General features: G+C 49.0%; 1 protein-coding gene and 2 non-coding genes across 3 annotated transcripts; all 3 read right to left on the bottom strand.

Annotated features, from left to right (window-relative positions):
- Positions 1–7,284: 7,284 nt before the first annotated feature.
- Positions 7,285–7,420, bottom strand: LOC128851036 (small nucleolar RNA SNORA31). The gene has a single exon (XR_008448325.1). It is a non-coding gene; the product is annotated as a small nucleolar RNA SNORA31 (small nucleolar RNA).
- Positions 7,421–8,128: 708 nt separating this feature from the next.
- TPT1 (tumor protein, translationally-controlled 1) lies at positions 8,129–13,207 on the bottom strand. Its single transcript, XM_054061264.1, has 6 exons — positions 13,051–13,207; positions 11,735–11,808; positions 11,153–11,343; positions 10,332–10,437; positions 9,727–9,843; positions 8,129–8,360 (listed from the first exon to the last, which is right to left on the bottom strand). The coding sequence occupies exons 1-6, from the start codon at positions 13,076–13,078 to the stop codon at positions 8,358–8,360; spliced, it is 519 nt and encodes a 172-aa protein (XP_053917239.1). The 5' UTR covers positions 13,079–13,207; the 3' UTR covers positions 8,129–8,357.
- LOC128851035 (small nucleolar RNA SNORA31) lies at positions 8,426–8,555 on the bottom strand. The gene has a single exon (XR_008448324.1). It is a non-coding gene; the product is annotated as a small nucleolar RNA SNORA31 (small nucleolar RNA).
- Positions 13,208–17,459: the final 4,252 nt, after the last annotated feature.

Below are 17,459 nucleotides of genomic sequence, written 5' to 3'. Positions count from 1 at the left end.
CTTGTATTTTTGGTTTTATGTGAGTTTGCTGCTTCTCAATTTGTCTTCAGTTGAGAGGGACATCATCAGTCAGCATGAAATGCCAGAAGGTCTAAGTAAAGCAGGTATTTATTGATCTGCAGGCTGCCTTTGGGCAGGGGAAGTGTTCTCTACTTGGAGGTAATGGGAAGCATACGGAGCATGGCATTTTTATGGGTTTCATGTTTTTTTACAAAAAAATACTTCTATGGGCATCGTTAAAAATGTAGACAGTATGAGAAAGAAACGAGCTGTGGAGTTTTCAACCAAAAGGTTGAGGAAAGCCAAGGTGCCCTGTTTCGCTTCTCTTTAACAGCATCAGTTTTCAAGGTAAAAGAGGAACGGGACAATGAGGAAACTATTTCAAAAAGCAGCTGGGAAGTGATACAGCAGGATAAACTAAGAAAAGACACCAAGTGGACAATCTAGAAGACAGGCAGCTTGTGAAGCTTTTTTTTTTTTCTTTCCTGCTTCCGGCATGATTTTGAAGGCTTTCTAGCTTGTTAGTGTGCAACTGGAATTTTAGCCCCAGTTGCAGCCACTAAATCCATCTGCCATGAGAGAAGGGCACAATGTGCCTGCAAGGTGCTAACCAAGAGGGTGTAAGGCTCTCCTGTGCTCACATCAAGACCTGTGCTGTGCATTCAAGGACGCTGCCGTCTCTTGTCTGGTGGGGAATGCTCAGGAAAGATGGAGGTGGAGCTCTTAGGTGCCATTTGCAGGTCATCATCCAGCCTGCAGCCAAGCCACAGGCTCCTGCAGCACAAACCACCCTCCAGGCAGAAGCAGCAGGGCAGACACACTGCGATGGACCCTGTGTTCTCCCTTCTGCAGTAACTTAAGGTACTGCAGGGCTGGTCTGTCTTTATGTGAAGCTGTGACAATCGTAGAATCATAGAATGGTTTGGGTTGGAAGATACCTTAAAGATCACCCAGTTCCAATCCCACTGCCATGGGCAGGGACACCTCCCACCAGATCAGACTGCCCAAGGCCCCATCCAACCTGGCCTTGAACACCTCCAGGGATGGGGCAGCCACAACTTCCCTGGGCAACCTGTGCCGGTGCCTCAACACTCTCAGAGTGATGGATTTCTTGCTAATGTCTAATCTAAATCTTCCCCCTTCCAATTTAAAACCATTGCTGCTCATCCTGTCACTATGTGCCCTGTGATAATATTTTAGCATTTGGGGTAACTTCATCAGGATCCAGCACATACGAAGCAGCAAAAACTCTCTGCTCTGCTTGTTTCGCAAGGGGACTTTATGCAAGTGCTGTTCACAGGATCGCCATCTGCCGCAAGAGAGGAGGAGGAGGCTCGTAGGTGTTCAAGTCTGATTCCCCAGCCCCCACATATGGATTAATTTAAACTCTGAACTCACAGCAGTGATGAACACTGATTCCCTGCTGCTCTTCCCATGTGCTGCTGTCTCTGCTGAACTCTGCTCATGCAGATGTTCTTGACTATCAGTGGTTGGAACAGTGGTCCATAAGCCGGTCCCATTGGCACAAGCAGAACTATCAATGCACCAACTATAATTAAATGAGATTAAAGAGTGTGCCTGTTCTTTAGCATCACTTTTCCCAGATGACCAGTTCTTGGAGTCATCAAGAACTGTGTAACTCCGTAAGGCCAGTTGGTACAGGCACAGGCCTGAGCTGATGCAAAGCAGCAGAGATCCAGATAGAGATCCCCAGTAGAGACATCCCTGTGCCAATGAGATGGGAATGGTGTGAGCCTGGAGGCTGCTGCTTCTGCGTGGGAAGAGAGGTGAATTTGAACCCAGCGTGGGACAGTAGGTCAGACTGAGGGATCTCCAGAGGGTTCTCCCAATCCCTATCATTCTGTGGTTCTGTTTCTCACACTGGTGAAAGGACCGATGGACTCTTTCTTGGCTCTCCTGACAAAGACTGTATGTGGCTCTGAGGCTGGGAGGTCAGACGTTGTCTGGCAGTGTTTAATTATTTGCACAAGGATGACAAGCTCCAAGAGAAAAGATCAAACAAGACCCTTTCCAGAAGAGCTCAGTACCCAGTGCTACAGCAGGTGCCCTAAAGGTTCACATCTCCCGTCTGGCTCAAGTAGGGCAAACTCTTCCACGTTCAGCTCTCATAAAAAGCAAGAATTTCAGAGTTCATTGCATTTTGGGATAGGGAATTAGTAAATATCTTTGGATGGAGAGCTCTAGGCACCCATAAGTCAGAGGGGACAGCAAATGCAGGTGCTATTGAGCATCATTTTGATTCAAGCATCAGCAACTGAACTTGCGGCAACCCTGTTCTGCCCAGCTCAGCAAATCTCAGCACAAGAGCTGCTTGGTACCGGTCTTAGGAGCACCTCAGCCAAAATGTTCCCCTTGGAGAACAGCAGCCAGTGAGAGGGGCCTTCTGCTCACATGGGGGGTTGGGCATTTATAGCTGGTGAATCTGCAATTAGAAGCAAATAAGTGGGAAAAGGGGGAAACTGCAGTATTCGTCTTGAATGGAAGGGAACAAGTTTTTCTTTTCACTTCCTCTCCATTAACCAGTTTTACCTCTGGTGCTCATTCTTGGAAGTGGGATTTCCACAGGGGCTTGAGCACCTCCAGGAGGCAGGGGAGGCTTTGAGCAGCTGCGAGACAGATAAGCAAGTACCCAGCGCCACTGGAAGAGGCAAAGGCGAAGCTCTGACTAAAAGCAGCAAAGGAAACAATGGGGTCCTTCCTCAGCCCGGGTCTGTGCCTGTACCCGTTCAGCTGTCCCCAACATTGTGATGGCACTCGGGGAGGGAAATGAGACCAACCTACCCTGCGCTTCACATGACTGATTTAAGGTTTGGATTTTTCCCTACAGAGGCTCACATAGGAGCCAGTGTAGATTCCAGAAAATCCTCCCTCCACCACGCAGCCAACCCAGCCCTGGGAAGAGGCTATTTATACTCCAGCGATAGGGGCAGCTGCAAGCAGTGAGAACTACATCCACGTGGGATCCCACCAGCCCAGGCACTCTCAGGATTTTCCTCTTGTGCGTTCTTCCCAAAGCTGTCTGGGCCGCAGTAAGCGAGGGGGGAATGAACACTTGTCCGTTCAGCTTAAAAATCTGGTGGGTTCACGGGGGTCAAAGCACTCGGCCCCAACCACGACTGGTGAACTGGTCAGATGTGCTGCCAGGAAGTGGCCATCGGGCCAGAACAGTCAAAGCCGAGGGGGGAAGGGCTACGCCAACCCCTTTAAACACCTTTTGATGGGCAGCTTGGCCGAATGCCAGCAGCTGCAGGCATTTTATGGCTGCAGAAGGCAGAGGAAACCTCCTCCCTGCCTCAGCTGGAGGGGCTGAGGGTGCCCAGCTCAGATGCAGACACAGATGGAGGCAGGGGAGATGAACCTCAGCACTTGAACCAGACTATTCCTGAGGCAACTGCGGGGTTTTCCTAGCTGAGAATCCATAAGGAGCAGGGAGGCAGGAGTCAGCTCTACGTGGCCTTTTCTCAACTACTCTATTACAAAGAATTTGGGAAATTAATTGTTAAATCCTCTCTAGTTAGTAAATTTTTTGGACATTCCTTATAAAAATCAAACAGCTGCATAGTTTTGGCAGGGCTGCTGGTTTGCCTGAACCTTGCTGAAAGTGCAAGGAAAGAGGTTGCTCTCCAAAATGCCATCTCTGGTCACAGACAGGGAGGTGAACCCAATCTGTTAGTTCCCAGGATAACAAGAGAGCTGTGGAGAAAGGACTGCTCATCATTTTTCTCACGACAGTCCGCCTCTGCCTCATTGGTGAGGTTGGCATCACCGAAATAGTCTAAAAAAGCCTCCTAGCATCAGCATAAGGGTGTTTTGACTCTTTTCTGCCAGAAGTGGAAGGTGAAGAAGCAGCTTCCATGGCTCAAAACTCCCAGCAGCTACAAGCAACCCAAAAACATCCTGCCATGCTCTTTCATGACTCTCCAAGGGTTACCAGTATTTGCTGGCACCAAAACCAGCTCCCAGGCCTCCAGCCCTGGCCACAGTCACTTGGCTGTGATCTTTACACAACAGCTTCCAGTTGCAGTTTCAACCAAAACCCAGCCAAGGCACAGGCACCACAAACCACCACAGCTGCACTCCTGGCAATGGATTTTGGGCTGTTTATGGCAAGCATTTTCAGACTTGGCTAGGGTTTTTTTCCTCCCCCCAGGACATTTATCTCCAAGCTAACTGAACACAGCGTTTAACTGCTGCTCTCCTGCTGCGGGCTAGCGGTGATGTGGAGATTTACTTGCTGGCTGCTGCAGGGCAAAACATCTTAGTTTACAACAGCAGCCGCATCCCAGGGAAGTAGCTGCAGAGCAGAAGGTCCTTGGGAGCAGAGGAAGGCATCTTACCTGCTCCAAGCCAGCAGCAGTGTGGAAGAAACCAGAGGTATCTCAATGCAGATACTATTGCTGTTCAATAAAAGCATCCTCCCTAGGAGGCTGTCACTGAAACCACCACCAGGACTGCCCCAGGCTGGCCTGAGCCAGCTCAGAGACTCTGCAAGTTGCAGCTTTTTACTTTTTTTTCTATATATTTTTAAAAAAATGATCTAATTTTACTTTTCCAACAATAACCATGTCCTAAGCTTACGGTAAGTCCCTCCTGGCCTTGAGCTTTAACCATGTAAAAAAGAAAAAACCCAAAACCACTCAACCCAACCTTGTTCCCTACATCCACTCATTTAGAATGCTCCCTTAGCAGATTCTCCCTCCTGGTGCCGAGGGCGGCACAAGGCTCCAGAACCATCGCCCACGTGGGCTCCAGCACCCACCCCCTGCTCATGCTGAGTGGGGAAAACCAAGGGATGGAGCCAGGCTGGCTCAGCTGTGTACCTAAGACTGGAGCAATGAGGGTTTTCCGGCTCCTGACGGCTCCACCAGCAGCAATCCCATCACACCAGATGTTCTTTCCACTGCATGAACAACTCCAAACCTGCATCCTTTCTCCTCAAAGCCGGCGGCCAAGGAGCGCTGAACTGCTGTAGCAGTGGCTGGATGTTAACAGCATGGCCAGTGGCCCATGGGAGGTGGGATGTTTTGCCAGCACTTGGCTGAACCCCTGCACAGGCTGTGGGCTGGAGACACTGCTTTAAGAGGGAAAAAGACAGGGGTTTTGTAGACACAGTAAGACCCACCTCGGGGAGCAGAACTGTGAGACAAAAAGCAGGCATTTGGGGGCAACAGCAGGACAAGAGGGCAAAAGATCAAGGGGACCATAGGACACATGCCCAGCACTATAGCTGCCCCCTTCCTGTCCCAAGACATCACTCTCTATGCCACAAAAGTACAAAACTAAATAGGGAGGAGGTTTTCCCCGCACCTCCTCTTTATAAGCAACCAGCTTTCCTCCCCGTTCCCAGCTGTCTCGGGGTGGGTGCAGGAGCAGCTTCCTGCCCTTTGTGGGGCTGAGATCCTGACCAGGCAGAGGAAAGGGTTCTGCCCACTGCTTAGCACACTCAGGAAGGCTCAGATGAAAAGCTATTTGGATCCTGCCCAGCTCCACAGCCCTTCCAGCCACGGAAAATACCTTCCCAGGAATGTGAGGCACAAGCCTGATAAGTATGTTTTAAAACAAGATGGGAACAGGTTTTAAAGCTGTCCTTCTGTTTGGGCTGTAAGCAGCACCGGGGTAATTTGTTATGACGGGGGATTGTTATCAGTTTGGTAGCTCTGAGGATGCAGTGCTACAGCTGTGTGAAGCCTTCCCTCCTCAAATCACTTCAGCTTTATAGTCCCCAAAAACCAGCAGCTTGAAACAAAACAGGGCCAGAAGAACAACTGGGTTATGAGGAAATACACCAACCGCATCACGGACTGTTGACGACGGTGTTCACCAGCCAGGGGCCTCCCACTTCACAGCATGTTGCAACTCCCAAGGATCCTGACTTTCCCTCAGTCCCTCTCCACTGCAGGCAGCTACCACAGCAGCACAGCTGAGGTAGCTGCTTATCACCAACATGGTCCTTCCCTGCCATCAAGTGGAGTTTAACCTCTTCTCCCTGGCGCACTGCAAGTTTAACATCACAGAGCAGCAAGACTTGTCCTTTCCCCTGAGAAAATAATGGCTGCAATGTATTTTTGGGAAGCGCGATACAGCCTACAGCAAAACCACTTCTCTTGCAGCTTGTTGGGGAGATGAACAGAACTAAACTCTGCATCTCAAGAGCCTCTGAACTGACACTTTCTTGCTTCAGGCTGAAGGGGGAATCCGCCATCAGAGGCTCCACCATGCAGAGGAGCACAAGAAATTGATAGGTGTGTGTAAGCCACTAGTTAGGCAATTAAATATCCTAGTTAGCCTGGAGTGCGTACAAGATGGCACACAATTTGCCCTAAGCCATCCAACCCCCCTGCAAGGCTCATCGTGCTTTTAAGCAGCATCTCATCACTTGTACACAGCTGCCACACAGCAACATGCTCCAGGTTTGTGCCCAGGGTTCCCAGCCTCAGCACAACCAGCCAGGCAGAGGGAAGAGCTCTTGTTTTCACTCCTACATTCCAGCTCCACTCAGTTTTAAACACTTCAACTCACTGGAAGTGGGAAGCTGGGGATTTTAGGGGCTGCACAGCAACACACGCACTGTCCATACCAAGAAGCACATGTCTCAAGCTACCCCAAGTGCTTACCCTCCCTTTCCTGTACGGCTCCCAGTTTTTAACAAAGATGCAATGGGAAGGATAAAATAACATCCTCACCTGGCTCCATTAAACAAATTCTCTCCAAGGAGGGGGACAACTGGCTCACAGCAACTTTATTTAGGCCTCCCTGCCTTTCAGCCCATTGGATGAAGGCAGAGGAGCATCAATTTACATTGCTCAGATTACACCAAAGCTGTACCTCAGCCAGAAGTGCAGCTGGCCCAGGATTCTTTCTTGGGAAAGCTAAATACGTATGCAAATTAAGTTCCCACAAAACTAAAACAGGGTGTTTAAAGCAGACAAGATAACTGGGGCAGGCTCTGCTCCCACCTCCACAGGCAGTATCTCACACCTCCCAGCCCGTTGTTGCTTCTATCTTGTCCCAGCAGACATCTACCTCCACCTCAGCCCTCAGGCACCAGTGGTCAGAACCTGACACCAGACAGCAAAGGCGCCAGAACTGCTGAAGTAGAGCCCTGAGGCATTACAGATCAACAGCAAGTGGGTGGTTTCAGGCACCTCAGTCTCCTCTAGCACTTAGTGACTTGCAGCCCAATGCAACATCCCTGGCAGGGATGCAGCCATGTCAGCAGCAGCAACAGAGACCTCCTTGCCACAGCTGGGGCTCTGTGAAGGTGTTTGTGCTCCTTTATTCAATCTAGACTGCCAGCAGGCCAGGCAGGTAGAAAGCGCAAGGAACCCATTAGTGTTGCATCTCAGCAAGAACCAGAGAAGCAATGGCAATTTGCTCCAGGTCTGTCAAACAGATGCATTTCCCCCAACAAGGAACACAGCAGGAACACAAGAGATAAATACCCAGTCCACTCTCAAGGCCAGACTTGCACCACCTTTGTAGTAAGCCTAGGGCAGGGCTAGGCCATCACAGCATTTCTCTCCCCAAGGAGAGGGCAAATACAGGAAAACCCCACACCCCATAACCTGACCAAGTTCTAGTTAACCTGCTCTTCAACAGCTGTCAAACAGAGCAGCCAGGCTGTGCTGAAAAACATAGCAATCCCACCTCCCCCATAATGTTCTCACTACCTGTGCTCAGAGTGCTGGTGTTGGACTAGTGCTCCATCCACCCTCCTGCCTTCATCCTGAAGTCAAATCTGTCCTCAGCTGTAGGTGTAAGCATCCTTGTCTAACACAGCAGCTCAGCCAGCACTAAGCTCGAGCAGCACATATTCCTTCTGTTGGATTATTTTAATTAATTTTGGTATCTTCCAGAGAAAGATGTCTGTGCAATCATGGAGGATGATGGTCCACTCCACTACGATGTCACTTCTTAAGCTTTGCCTTATTCCCTTCAGCCTGCTCTTGCACGCCAGTGCCACAGGCAGAAACTGCATGATGTCTGGCTGGAGTGAAGTTGCAGTGCGCTGGGACCAGGCTCTATTACTGACAGCACCAAATCCTCAAACATCTTGCTGCAACCTCTCCTGCAAGAAACACACTAGACCAAAAAGCATCACCTAGAATGGGTTTAAATGAGTTTTATTTTAGACAACCTACATGACAGATGTTTGATTTTTATCATTTTTTTAAAACAATGCCTCCACTCCAAATCAGGGTCAAAAGAAGTGAATGAAGCTCAAGATGACATCAGTCCAGTTGTTAGACATAGCCAATTCCTGGTGGTGTGCCGATGAAGAAGAAACAGCAGCCAGCAATGAAGACAGGTGATCCAAAACCATACTGTTTGATTTGTTACTGAAACAAGAGTAGCAAGTGTTAGTTCAAGGTCATGACAGTCTGGGTAAGTTTCTATATCTTGTTTGTGTACTCCTCAATTCAATCTGAGCCACCACAGGAAGGCAGGCAGAAAGCGAAAGGAAGTTAATTTTGCATCGTAGTGCAAACCAGAGAGCAACAGGACACATGCTCATGGTCTATCAGAGGATGCTGAGCATTTCTAGATCCTGCAGAGCAGCTGGCATCAGCTGCCCAGCAAGCCAGACGGGATTCTCACATGTTTCTGCTGGACACAAAGTTTCAGATTTCCTCTCAAATAAGAGCATGTCCTAAGCAAGCACTGAAACTTACAATGCAAATACTGTCTCACAAAGGCCGTACCAAGAAGCTGGAACAACTTGCTACTCTTTACACCATCTTGAAGAGGATGGAGTTACCTGAATTACACATTCAAAGCGTCTGTCCAAGCAAAGACCATGCAGACATCTTTGCTCAGGGGTAGCACCTTCCCAGCATCCTAGGGCTCAGGACAGCCACCGCCCTACAGCCAACCTGCGGGAGGTGCTGCATCTGCTTTGGCCAACACAAGCGTTCCTTTAGCTGTGCCACTGCTCCACACTAGTTGGTTCATCTCAACATGACTTGCAGACCAGAGAGCCTGCTCGTAAGAGGCTCTAGAGATAAATTTAGCTGGCTATAAACAGACTTCATAAATCTGCAATGACTGGGCAAGCAACTGATGATCCTACACTGCTAGTCTGCAGGAAATTCCATGGCACTCAAAAAAACCCAATAAAAAATGCAAGTGTTGGTATCCAAATACTGTTTTGTTGCAACCCCACTCCAACACAGACTAGGTAAAGACCACAGGAGCTGCTTGAGCTGCGAGTTTCCAGCTAGAATAAGGCTGAGAACTCAGTCAAGTATTACAGTGCTCCCAAATTTAGGGCAATATTTAATCAGGCAATTCTTGCATAATAAAATAAGGGCATCAGATTAAGTGAAAGATGGAGCATGACCATGTAAAGCACTTCAGAATTAACCCCCACAAGAGCGATTCAAAGAAGTCATCCATTACATTGTCTTTAATCTAATAGATCTAAATCATTACCAATTACACACATCTCACCAAGGAAATTCTTTCTGCATTTCTTGGGCATTAAGTCACCATGAATCACTGCAGTAAAACTATGCCCCCTTTTAGTATAACTGAAAACTACACAAGCAAAGTTTCAGCCGAGTCGTACAATACCAAGCAGCTATTAGGCTCTACTTATATAAGCTTAAAGTTTTCAAACTGGCAGCTACTGTTCAGCTTTAATAGGGAGAGAACAGAACGAGCAATGGACTGAAAGAGCTAATCTTGTAGTCGGTCAGTACTTACACATTTCTCAATTTCTAAGCCGTCCTTAAAGAAAATCATATATGGGGTCACACCATCCTCACGGAAATCCAGGAGAGCCACCATACCATCTGGGTTCATGTTCTCTCCTACAAAGAACTTCAGAGAAATGTGTTACTGAGACAATTAATGAGCTACTACCAGGAGAAAGTCCCTTTTTATGCAAGAAAGCTATAACATCTCCAAGCTCAGTTTAAAGGCCACCCTGACCATCTGCAGGAATTCTGCTTTCTCCAGCTTCTCTGTTTTGGTACATGACTTTACAACGGTGCAATGAATAGAAGAGTAAAATACAGCAGGGGTCAAAGAGACCCCCCCACACACTTTCCAGTCTAACTCCAGTACTAAACGGTGATAGCTACAAATGTAGCTAACTACAAGTGTTGCAAGGCAAAGTGAGATGCCAAAACACGGAGGAGTCCATTGCTCCTCCCTGGCTCTCAGAGCCACTAGGACTCTCAGAGAAGGGCAAGTACGATGTCTTCACAACAGGAGCCCTCAAAACTCTCAACAGCTTGTTCAGCAGATGAACCCATCACAGCTTGTATCACTGCAATATTGCGGTAAAGAGATGCAAGCTTTATTACCTGGTAGTTTTTGAAGTTCGCAAGGATGTGTTTGATTTGTTCTGCAGCCCCTGTCATGAAGGGCTTTACTCTCTCTGGCTTGTGTTCCTCAAGTCTGGCTTTGATTCTGAAAGGAACAAAAAAAGCAAGCTCTGACAACATGTTCTAGCCCAGTAACTTCAATGTGCAGCATCCCTCTACAGCAGAGTTACTACCAGTCAAACTGTTTCACTTTGCTCTGTTTCTCCCTCACCCCCTCAAACACCCCAATTTTAACTTAGCTTTGCTATTTAATTATCAGAACAGTGCCCCCTGCTTGTATCAAGTTCATTTTACTTCAAGGCCAGTGGCAGACAAAAATTAGCAAGCCATTTCCACAGCACCAAGAGTATTATCCATCAGTATCACAGAAAATGTTTTCATTTTAATATTAACCCACTGAGCACCATAAGCAAGTTAAATCCTGCTTGAATTAGCAAAAGTTCTGTTCACAGACACTGGTTACAGACACTTGAACTGGCAAGTTAGGAAAGCTTCCTGGAGGTTTCTTTACTGCCCCAATCCCTCCCACATGAATCAATGACCAAGAAATCCAAAAGAAAACAACAAGGCTACAAATAATATCCAGAACACATGACCAGGTCCTCTACTTCAGCCAAGATAAACTTAGATATTCCAGTATCAATGCATTACATTCCAGTTTTGCCAAGACATTATTGAAGTTCAGTCTGGGACCTGTATCAGAACTAACACCAACTAGGAATAAAGTTCAACCCTGTGTTTAAGGTCTGAATGACATAATTATGCAACCCCATTTAAAGTAAAATCCTACCAACACTTACGCTTTCATGTAGTCCTTGATGTACTTCTTGTAGGATTCTTTTGTGAAGCTGGTTTCCTGAAGGTGGTGATTTATTACTATATCAACACCAGTTATGACCGTGGCTTCTGTTCCCTCTCCCTCAGGACCTTCAGCAGAGGCATTGCCACCAATTAGAGAGTCATCAATTTGACCCTCTGTCCTGGTGACCATCTAGATTTAGAGACATCAAAAAACTTAACGGCTCTGCAAGAACCTTAACACTATCACTCTTATGCATCTATGAACTGACAGGAGGGCATGATTCCAGAGCCACAGTTAAGTGTAAGGAATGTGACTGCAGCCCAAGCACAGATTTCTTAGGCTGACCTCCTCTCCCGGTGCCTGACTATAGCTCCATTAAACCACTGGCCCTGCCCCAGCCCCAGATACTAGCATCTCCCCACCCCCAGGAAGCCAGCCCCCCTCTCCCCAAACCCTGGGGCCTCCCCCATGCAGTAGCCTGGGCCCCACATCCATGCCCGCAGCAGCTGAGTGGCCCCAAGTCCCCACAACAGCACTCGTCTCCCCTTACACCCTCCCCTGGTGTAGGTGGAACACTCACCTTCCCCTCCACTTCCAGGCACAGGCCGTTCGCCACTTCCTGGATCTTGTAGATGTCTGAGAACATCTCATCCTCTGCAGGGAAAAAGACACAGAGGCAGTGTCAGCTGCCACCCTTTGCCTGCCCTCACAGCTCTGCTTCCTTCTATTCTGCCTGTTCCCACAGCCTCACCCGGGCTTTCCCTTTCCCCCACCTTCTGCCTCGGAAAATCACTACCTTGGAAAAGATCTTTGAGATCAAGTCCAACCCTACCTGTACAATACTAAATCATACGCCTGAGAACCTCATCAACCTGTCTTTTAAATACCTCCAGGGATGGTGACTCAACCACCCCCCCTGGGCAGCCTCTGCCAGTGCCTGACAACACTTTCAGTGAAGAAATTTTCCTAATGTCCAATCAGAAACTCCCCTGGCACGACTTGAGGCCATTCCATCTTGCTGTATTGCTTGTCACTTGGGAGAAGAGACCAAACATCCACCTTGCTACAATCTCCTTTCAGGTAATTGTAGAGGGCAATAAGGTCTCCTCAGCCTCCTTTTCACCAGACTGAACAGCCCCAGTTCACTCAGTTGCCTCTCCTATGGCTTTTTCTGCAGCCCCTTCCAAAGGGCCAGATATCTTTAAGGAGGCTCCCAGTGCCTAGGAAGCAACAGTCACGCACTGCTGCCCCACACCAGTCAAACAGAAGCTTAATTCCAAAGGCAAGGAGTCTTTTTCACAGAATCACAGCCTGGTCTGAGTTGGAAGGAACCTTAACAATAATCCAGCTCCAAGTCCCCTGCCATGGGCAGGGACATCTGCTGGATCAGGCTGCTCAAAGCCCCATCCAACCTGGCCGTGAACACTTCCAGAGAGGGGACACCCACAATTTCCTTGGGCAACCCGTGGCACTGCCACACTGCGAAGAATTTCTTCCTAATGTCCAACCTAAATCTTCCCTCTTCAAGCTTATAGGCATTCTTCCCCGTCCTATCCCCACAAGCCTTTGTGAACAGTCCCTCCCCAGCTTTCTTGTAGCCCCTTCTGGCGCTGGAAGGTCGCTATAAGGTCTCCTCGAAGCCTTCTCTTCTCCAGGCTGAACCGCCGCAGCTCTCTCGGCCTGTCCTCGTTCGGGAAGTGCCTTTTCCTTGGGCTAGGTTCCTTCCCAGGACGCTGTAGGAGCCCGAGAGCGAATAGAACCTCCTCCCCCTCCCCGCACATGCGCGGCGCCGCCAGGTCCCAGGCCCCGGCCCAGGCCCAGGCCCAGGCCCGGGAGCCAGGCCGCACCCGGTCCCCCGCACCCGGTCCCCCCCGCCTGGCCCCCCCGCGCCCTTACGGCTGATGCAGTCCCGGTAGATGATCATGGCGGCGGCGGGGAGGGAGGGGGATGCCGGGCGGCGGCGGGTCCCTGCGCAGCGACCCGAGAGCGGCGGGAGCGGGGCGGAAAAGGCCGCGTCAGCGCCGGCCGCGCCTCATATAGCCGGAGCCCCGCCCCGCGCACGCGCCGCCCCGCCCCGCCCCCCGGCGCCCCCGCGCGGCGGCGCGGAGTGGGCGCGAGAGGGTGCGTGTGTGTGTGTGTGTGTGTGTGTGTGTGAGAGAGTGTGTGAGAGAGAGAATGTGTGTGACAGAGTGTGTGACAGTGTGTGTGGGGGTGAGAGTGACCTTGAGAGAGTGTGTGTGTGAGTGGCCGCGAGACAGTGAGAGTGTGTGTGTATGAGAGAGAGAGTGTGTGTATGAGAGTGTGAGAGAGTATGTGTGTGTGAGTGTGTGACCGCGAGAGAGTGGGTGTATGAGTGTCAGTGTCAGTGTCAGTGACTGCGAGAGAGTGTGTGAGGGACCGTGAGAGTGTGTGTGAGTGTGAGTGACCACAAGAGAGTGAGTGTGTGAGAGAGTGAGTGACCACAAGAGAGTGTGTGTGTGAGTGACAGCGACAGTGAGTGTGTGTGAGTGTCAGTGTGACTGCAAGTGAGTGAGTGAGTTACCGTGAGAGTGTGTGACCACCAGTGACCACGCGAGAGTGAGTGTGTGTGAGTGCATGTGTGAGTGTGACAGTGAGAAAGTGGTTGTGTGAGTGTGTGACAGTGAGAGTGAGTGTGTGTGTGACAGCGAGTGAGTGTGTGAGCGACAGTGAAAGTGTGTGAGTGACAGCGAGAGTGAATGTGTGTGAGTGACAGAGTGTGTGTGAACGTGTCAGTGACAGTGTGTGTGTTAGTGTGCGCTGAGTGTGTCACTGTGTGTCACAGTGAGAGTGAGTGCATGTGTGTGAGTGACACTGTATGTGTGTGAGTTTGAGTGTATTAGTGTGTGTACGTATGTGTGAGGGTGAATGTGAGTGTGTCTGTGTGTCAATGTGTATGTGTGTGCATGTGCATATGCCTGTGTGAGTGTGTGTTTGTGTCTGTGTGAGTGTGTCTGAGTGTCAATGTATATGTGTGTGCATGTGCATATGCCTGTGTGAGTGTGTGTTTGTGTCTGTGTGAGTGTGTCTGAGTGTGCAAGTTCGTGACTGCGGGAGTGTGTCTGCGTGTGTGTATGTCTGAGTGTGCATGTCTGTGTATGAATGCCTCTGTGTGTCAGCGTGTGCGAGTGTGTCTCTATGTATGAAGATGTGTATGCCTTTGTGAGTGGGTGTGTCTGAGTGTGTGTATGTGTGAGTGTGAGAGTGTGTGTCTGTGTGCATGTGTGTGCCTCTGTGTGTCTGTGTGTACACCTCTGTATGCCTGTGTGAATATGTGTGTGTTTGTGTGTGTCTGTTTTCAAGTGCGTGAGTGTGTGTACATGTGTATGTGCGTGTGAGTGTATGTTTGTGTGAGTGTGTTGGTGTGTGAGTGTGTGTGTCTGCATATGCACAGGTGTATGCCTGTGTGAGAGTGTGTGTGAGAGTGTGTGAGTGTATGTGTGTGATTGTGTGTGTCTGTGTGTGAGTGTGTGTGTGTGAGAGAGCGAGCACAACCTGTGCCAGTGCTTCACCACCCTCATTGTGACAAATTTCTTCCTTATATTCAGTCTATATCGACTCTCCTTTAGTTTAAAACCGTCACCCCTTGCCCTGTCACAACAGGCCGTGCTAAAGTCTGTCCCCATCTTTCCTGTAGGCCCCCTTTAAGTACTGGAAAGTTGCTATGAATTCTCCCCTCCTAGGCTGAACAACCCCAACTCTCTCAGCCTGTTCTCATCTCCAGGCCTTGGATCCTCTTCGTGACCCACTCCAAGAGATCAAAGTCCTTCCTGTGCTGAGGGCTCAGGAGCTGGACACAATACTCCCAATAATATCCCACCAGGGCTGAGTAGAGGGGCAGAAACACCTCCCTCAACTTGCTGGCCACATTTCTGTTGATGCAGCCCAGGATATGGTTGGCTCTCTGGACTTTTGAGTGCATGTTTTTGGCTCATGGTCACTGCGATGGGCCTCCACCCACAGGTCATCCAGTCCAACCCCTCTGCAGGAGCAGGGACACCTTCAACTAGATCAGGTTGCTCAAAGCTCCATCCAACCTGACTTTGAACCTTTCCAGGGGTGGAGCCTCCACTACCTCTCTGGGCAACCTGTTCCAGTGTTTCACCACCCTCATTGTAAAAAAAATTCTTAGAATCATAGAATAGCTTGGTTGGAAAGGACCTTAAAGATCATCTAACTCCACCTACCACCCCCCTCTGTGCTGGGCAGGGACACCTCCCACGAGATCAGGCTGCCCAAGGCTCCATCCAACCTGGCCTTGAACACCTCCAGGGATGGTGTGTCCACAGCTTCCCTGGGCAACCTGTGCCAGTGCCTCACCACTCTCAGCGTGAAGAAATTCTTCCTTATGTCGTCTAAATCTGCCCCTCTCCGGTTTATACCCATTGCCCCTATCACTACATGCCTTTGTGAACAGTCCCTCCCCAGCTTGCCTGTAGGCCCCCTTCAGCTACCGGAAGGTCGCTATAAGGTCTCTTCGGAGATTTCTCCAGGCTGAACAACCCCAACTCTCTCACAGCCTGTCCTCGCATGGGAGGTACTCCAGCTCTTCTTCCTTATATCAGTCTAAATTTACCCTACTTTAGTTTAAAACTTCTGTGCTTGTGGAAAGACTGTCTGGGGCAGGCATATTTTTCCATTTTTTCCAGGTATTTTTTTCTTATTTTCCCACAAATCAGTGAGATTCAGCCCAGCAGTCAAGGTCAAGATGAAAGGCAGAAGGACAGTGAGGACAGTAACACTAAGGCCTCTTTCTTTTCCCCAGCACACACGTTTATGCAGCAGCCGATCACAGCTGAAATAAAAGTCAGCCTCTCATGAACCCTGATTCTTCAGAGACATTGGCGAAATACCGTCAAAAGATATCACAAGAACTAAAACACTTAATGCTGCTAACGACCCCGGACTTGACAGAGATACCAGGGCACAGGATACAATTCCCTCTCCCTCATCCTCCTCAGGCAGTAAATTACTCATTGCTGTCTTTGTGTATGCCAGAGGAGCTTGCCTTTTGTCTCCTCCTCCCCTGCTATCCTTTCCTTTGCTCCAGATAGCAGTGTCTTTTTTCAGATGATCTAGCTGCTTATGTAATCTAATTAAATTTCTGAGTCGTTTTCTGCTGGTTTTCCCTTTCAAGACTACTGCTGCTCTTTCAGCACCTGAAAAAGGGGCTCCTGCCCAAAAGCTTATCTATTTTTTCTCAGTGGCAGCTGGCCTGATAAAAGATACCGCCTCCTTTTACAAACCACAGTGGAAAAAGAGCAACTTACATCTTTAGCAGTGGATTGAATGACGGGGAATATTTGGCTCCTTCTCCATAGTGTAATATGCAGCTAAAAACATCCAGTTAGTAGGTGTGCTTCAATTTGGTTTTATTTTGAAGAGAGTGACATCCTCATGGACTGATGGAAGTCCTGTGTTTTTATAGATGAGGCTTTTAACATAGTTTGAGGAGGCTTTTGTAGGCAGGTGCCTGCAGAGTCTCACAAGAAGCCTTTCTCATGCTAGTCGTGAATTATTGCGGTGTTACTCACTTCCATCTAATACTAGCATCTGGATATGACTGTGCTCAACTAATTATTTGTGTCTTGGATTAAAATGGCAAGTGACAACTGACACTTTGCCATTCTTTCTCTAAGTAAACAGTACATTTTCAGTCCATCATGGCAACTCCGACTGATCTCTATCAAAAGGGAGGAGAACCTGCCTGCAGCTAAGTCTTCTGCCAGGTAGACTCATTGGAAATAAATGAGAGGTGAGGCTGGAGGAAGAGAGGTGAGGCTGGGCTGTGGCGTAAGGGATGGCACGAATGTGCTCTTCTAACCTTTGTAAAGGGCTGTGAAAGTCTGTGATATTTTACATAATTTGCTGAATTTCCTAAAAATATATGTATCTTCTGGTAGAGGGAAACTGCAAAATTGGAGACAAAACTACTGAGCAAGACCTGGCACTACAGAAAGTCCTGGCAGAGCAGTCTGTGCCCAGTGCCCCCTTACCCAGTGTGTCTCCTGGCATGAAGGCTCCTGCACTGAGAGAGAGGATGAATGACAAGCCTGTGATCCACTTGTGTCTTCCCAAACCTGTCTGGAATTTAGGACTGAAACAGGAACTGTGACTCTGTAGACCCTCGAGTCACCAACCCAGATGGAAACTGTAGCTCTAACTGCTTTTGTTCTTTCCCCAGAGAGTTTCATAGAATCATAGAACCGTTTGAGTTGGAAGAGACCTTAAAGATCTTCTAGTGCCAAACCCCCTGTGATGGGCAGGGACACCTCCCACCAGACGAG

Source organism: Cuculus canorus, chromosome 1 (assembly GCF_017976375.1).
Source record: "Cuculus canorus isolate bCucCan1 chromosome 1, bCucCan1.pri, whole genome shotgun sequence".
Taxonomy (NCBI): domain Eukaryota; kingdom Metazoa; phylum Chordata; class Aves; order Cuculiformes; family Cuculidae; genus Cuculus; species Cuculus canorus.
Note: the sequence above shows the minus strand (reverse complement) of the source record. Positions and strands in the feature narration are given on the sequence as shown.

Coding starts and splice junctions, on each gene's coding strand:
- TPT1 (XM_054061264.1), bottom strand. CDS start 13,078: ATGATCATCTACCGGGACTGCATCAGCC. Junction 11,809..13,050: donor CTACCGGGACTGCATCAGCC/GTAAGGGCGCGG, acceptor TTTTCCCTGCAG/AGGATGAGATGTTCTCAGAC. Junction 11,344..11,734: donor GCCTGGAAGTGGAGGGGAAG/GTGAGTGTTCCA, acceptor CTCTAAATCTAG/ATGGTCACCAGGACAGAGGG.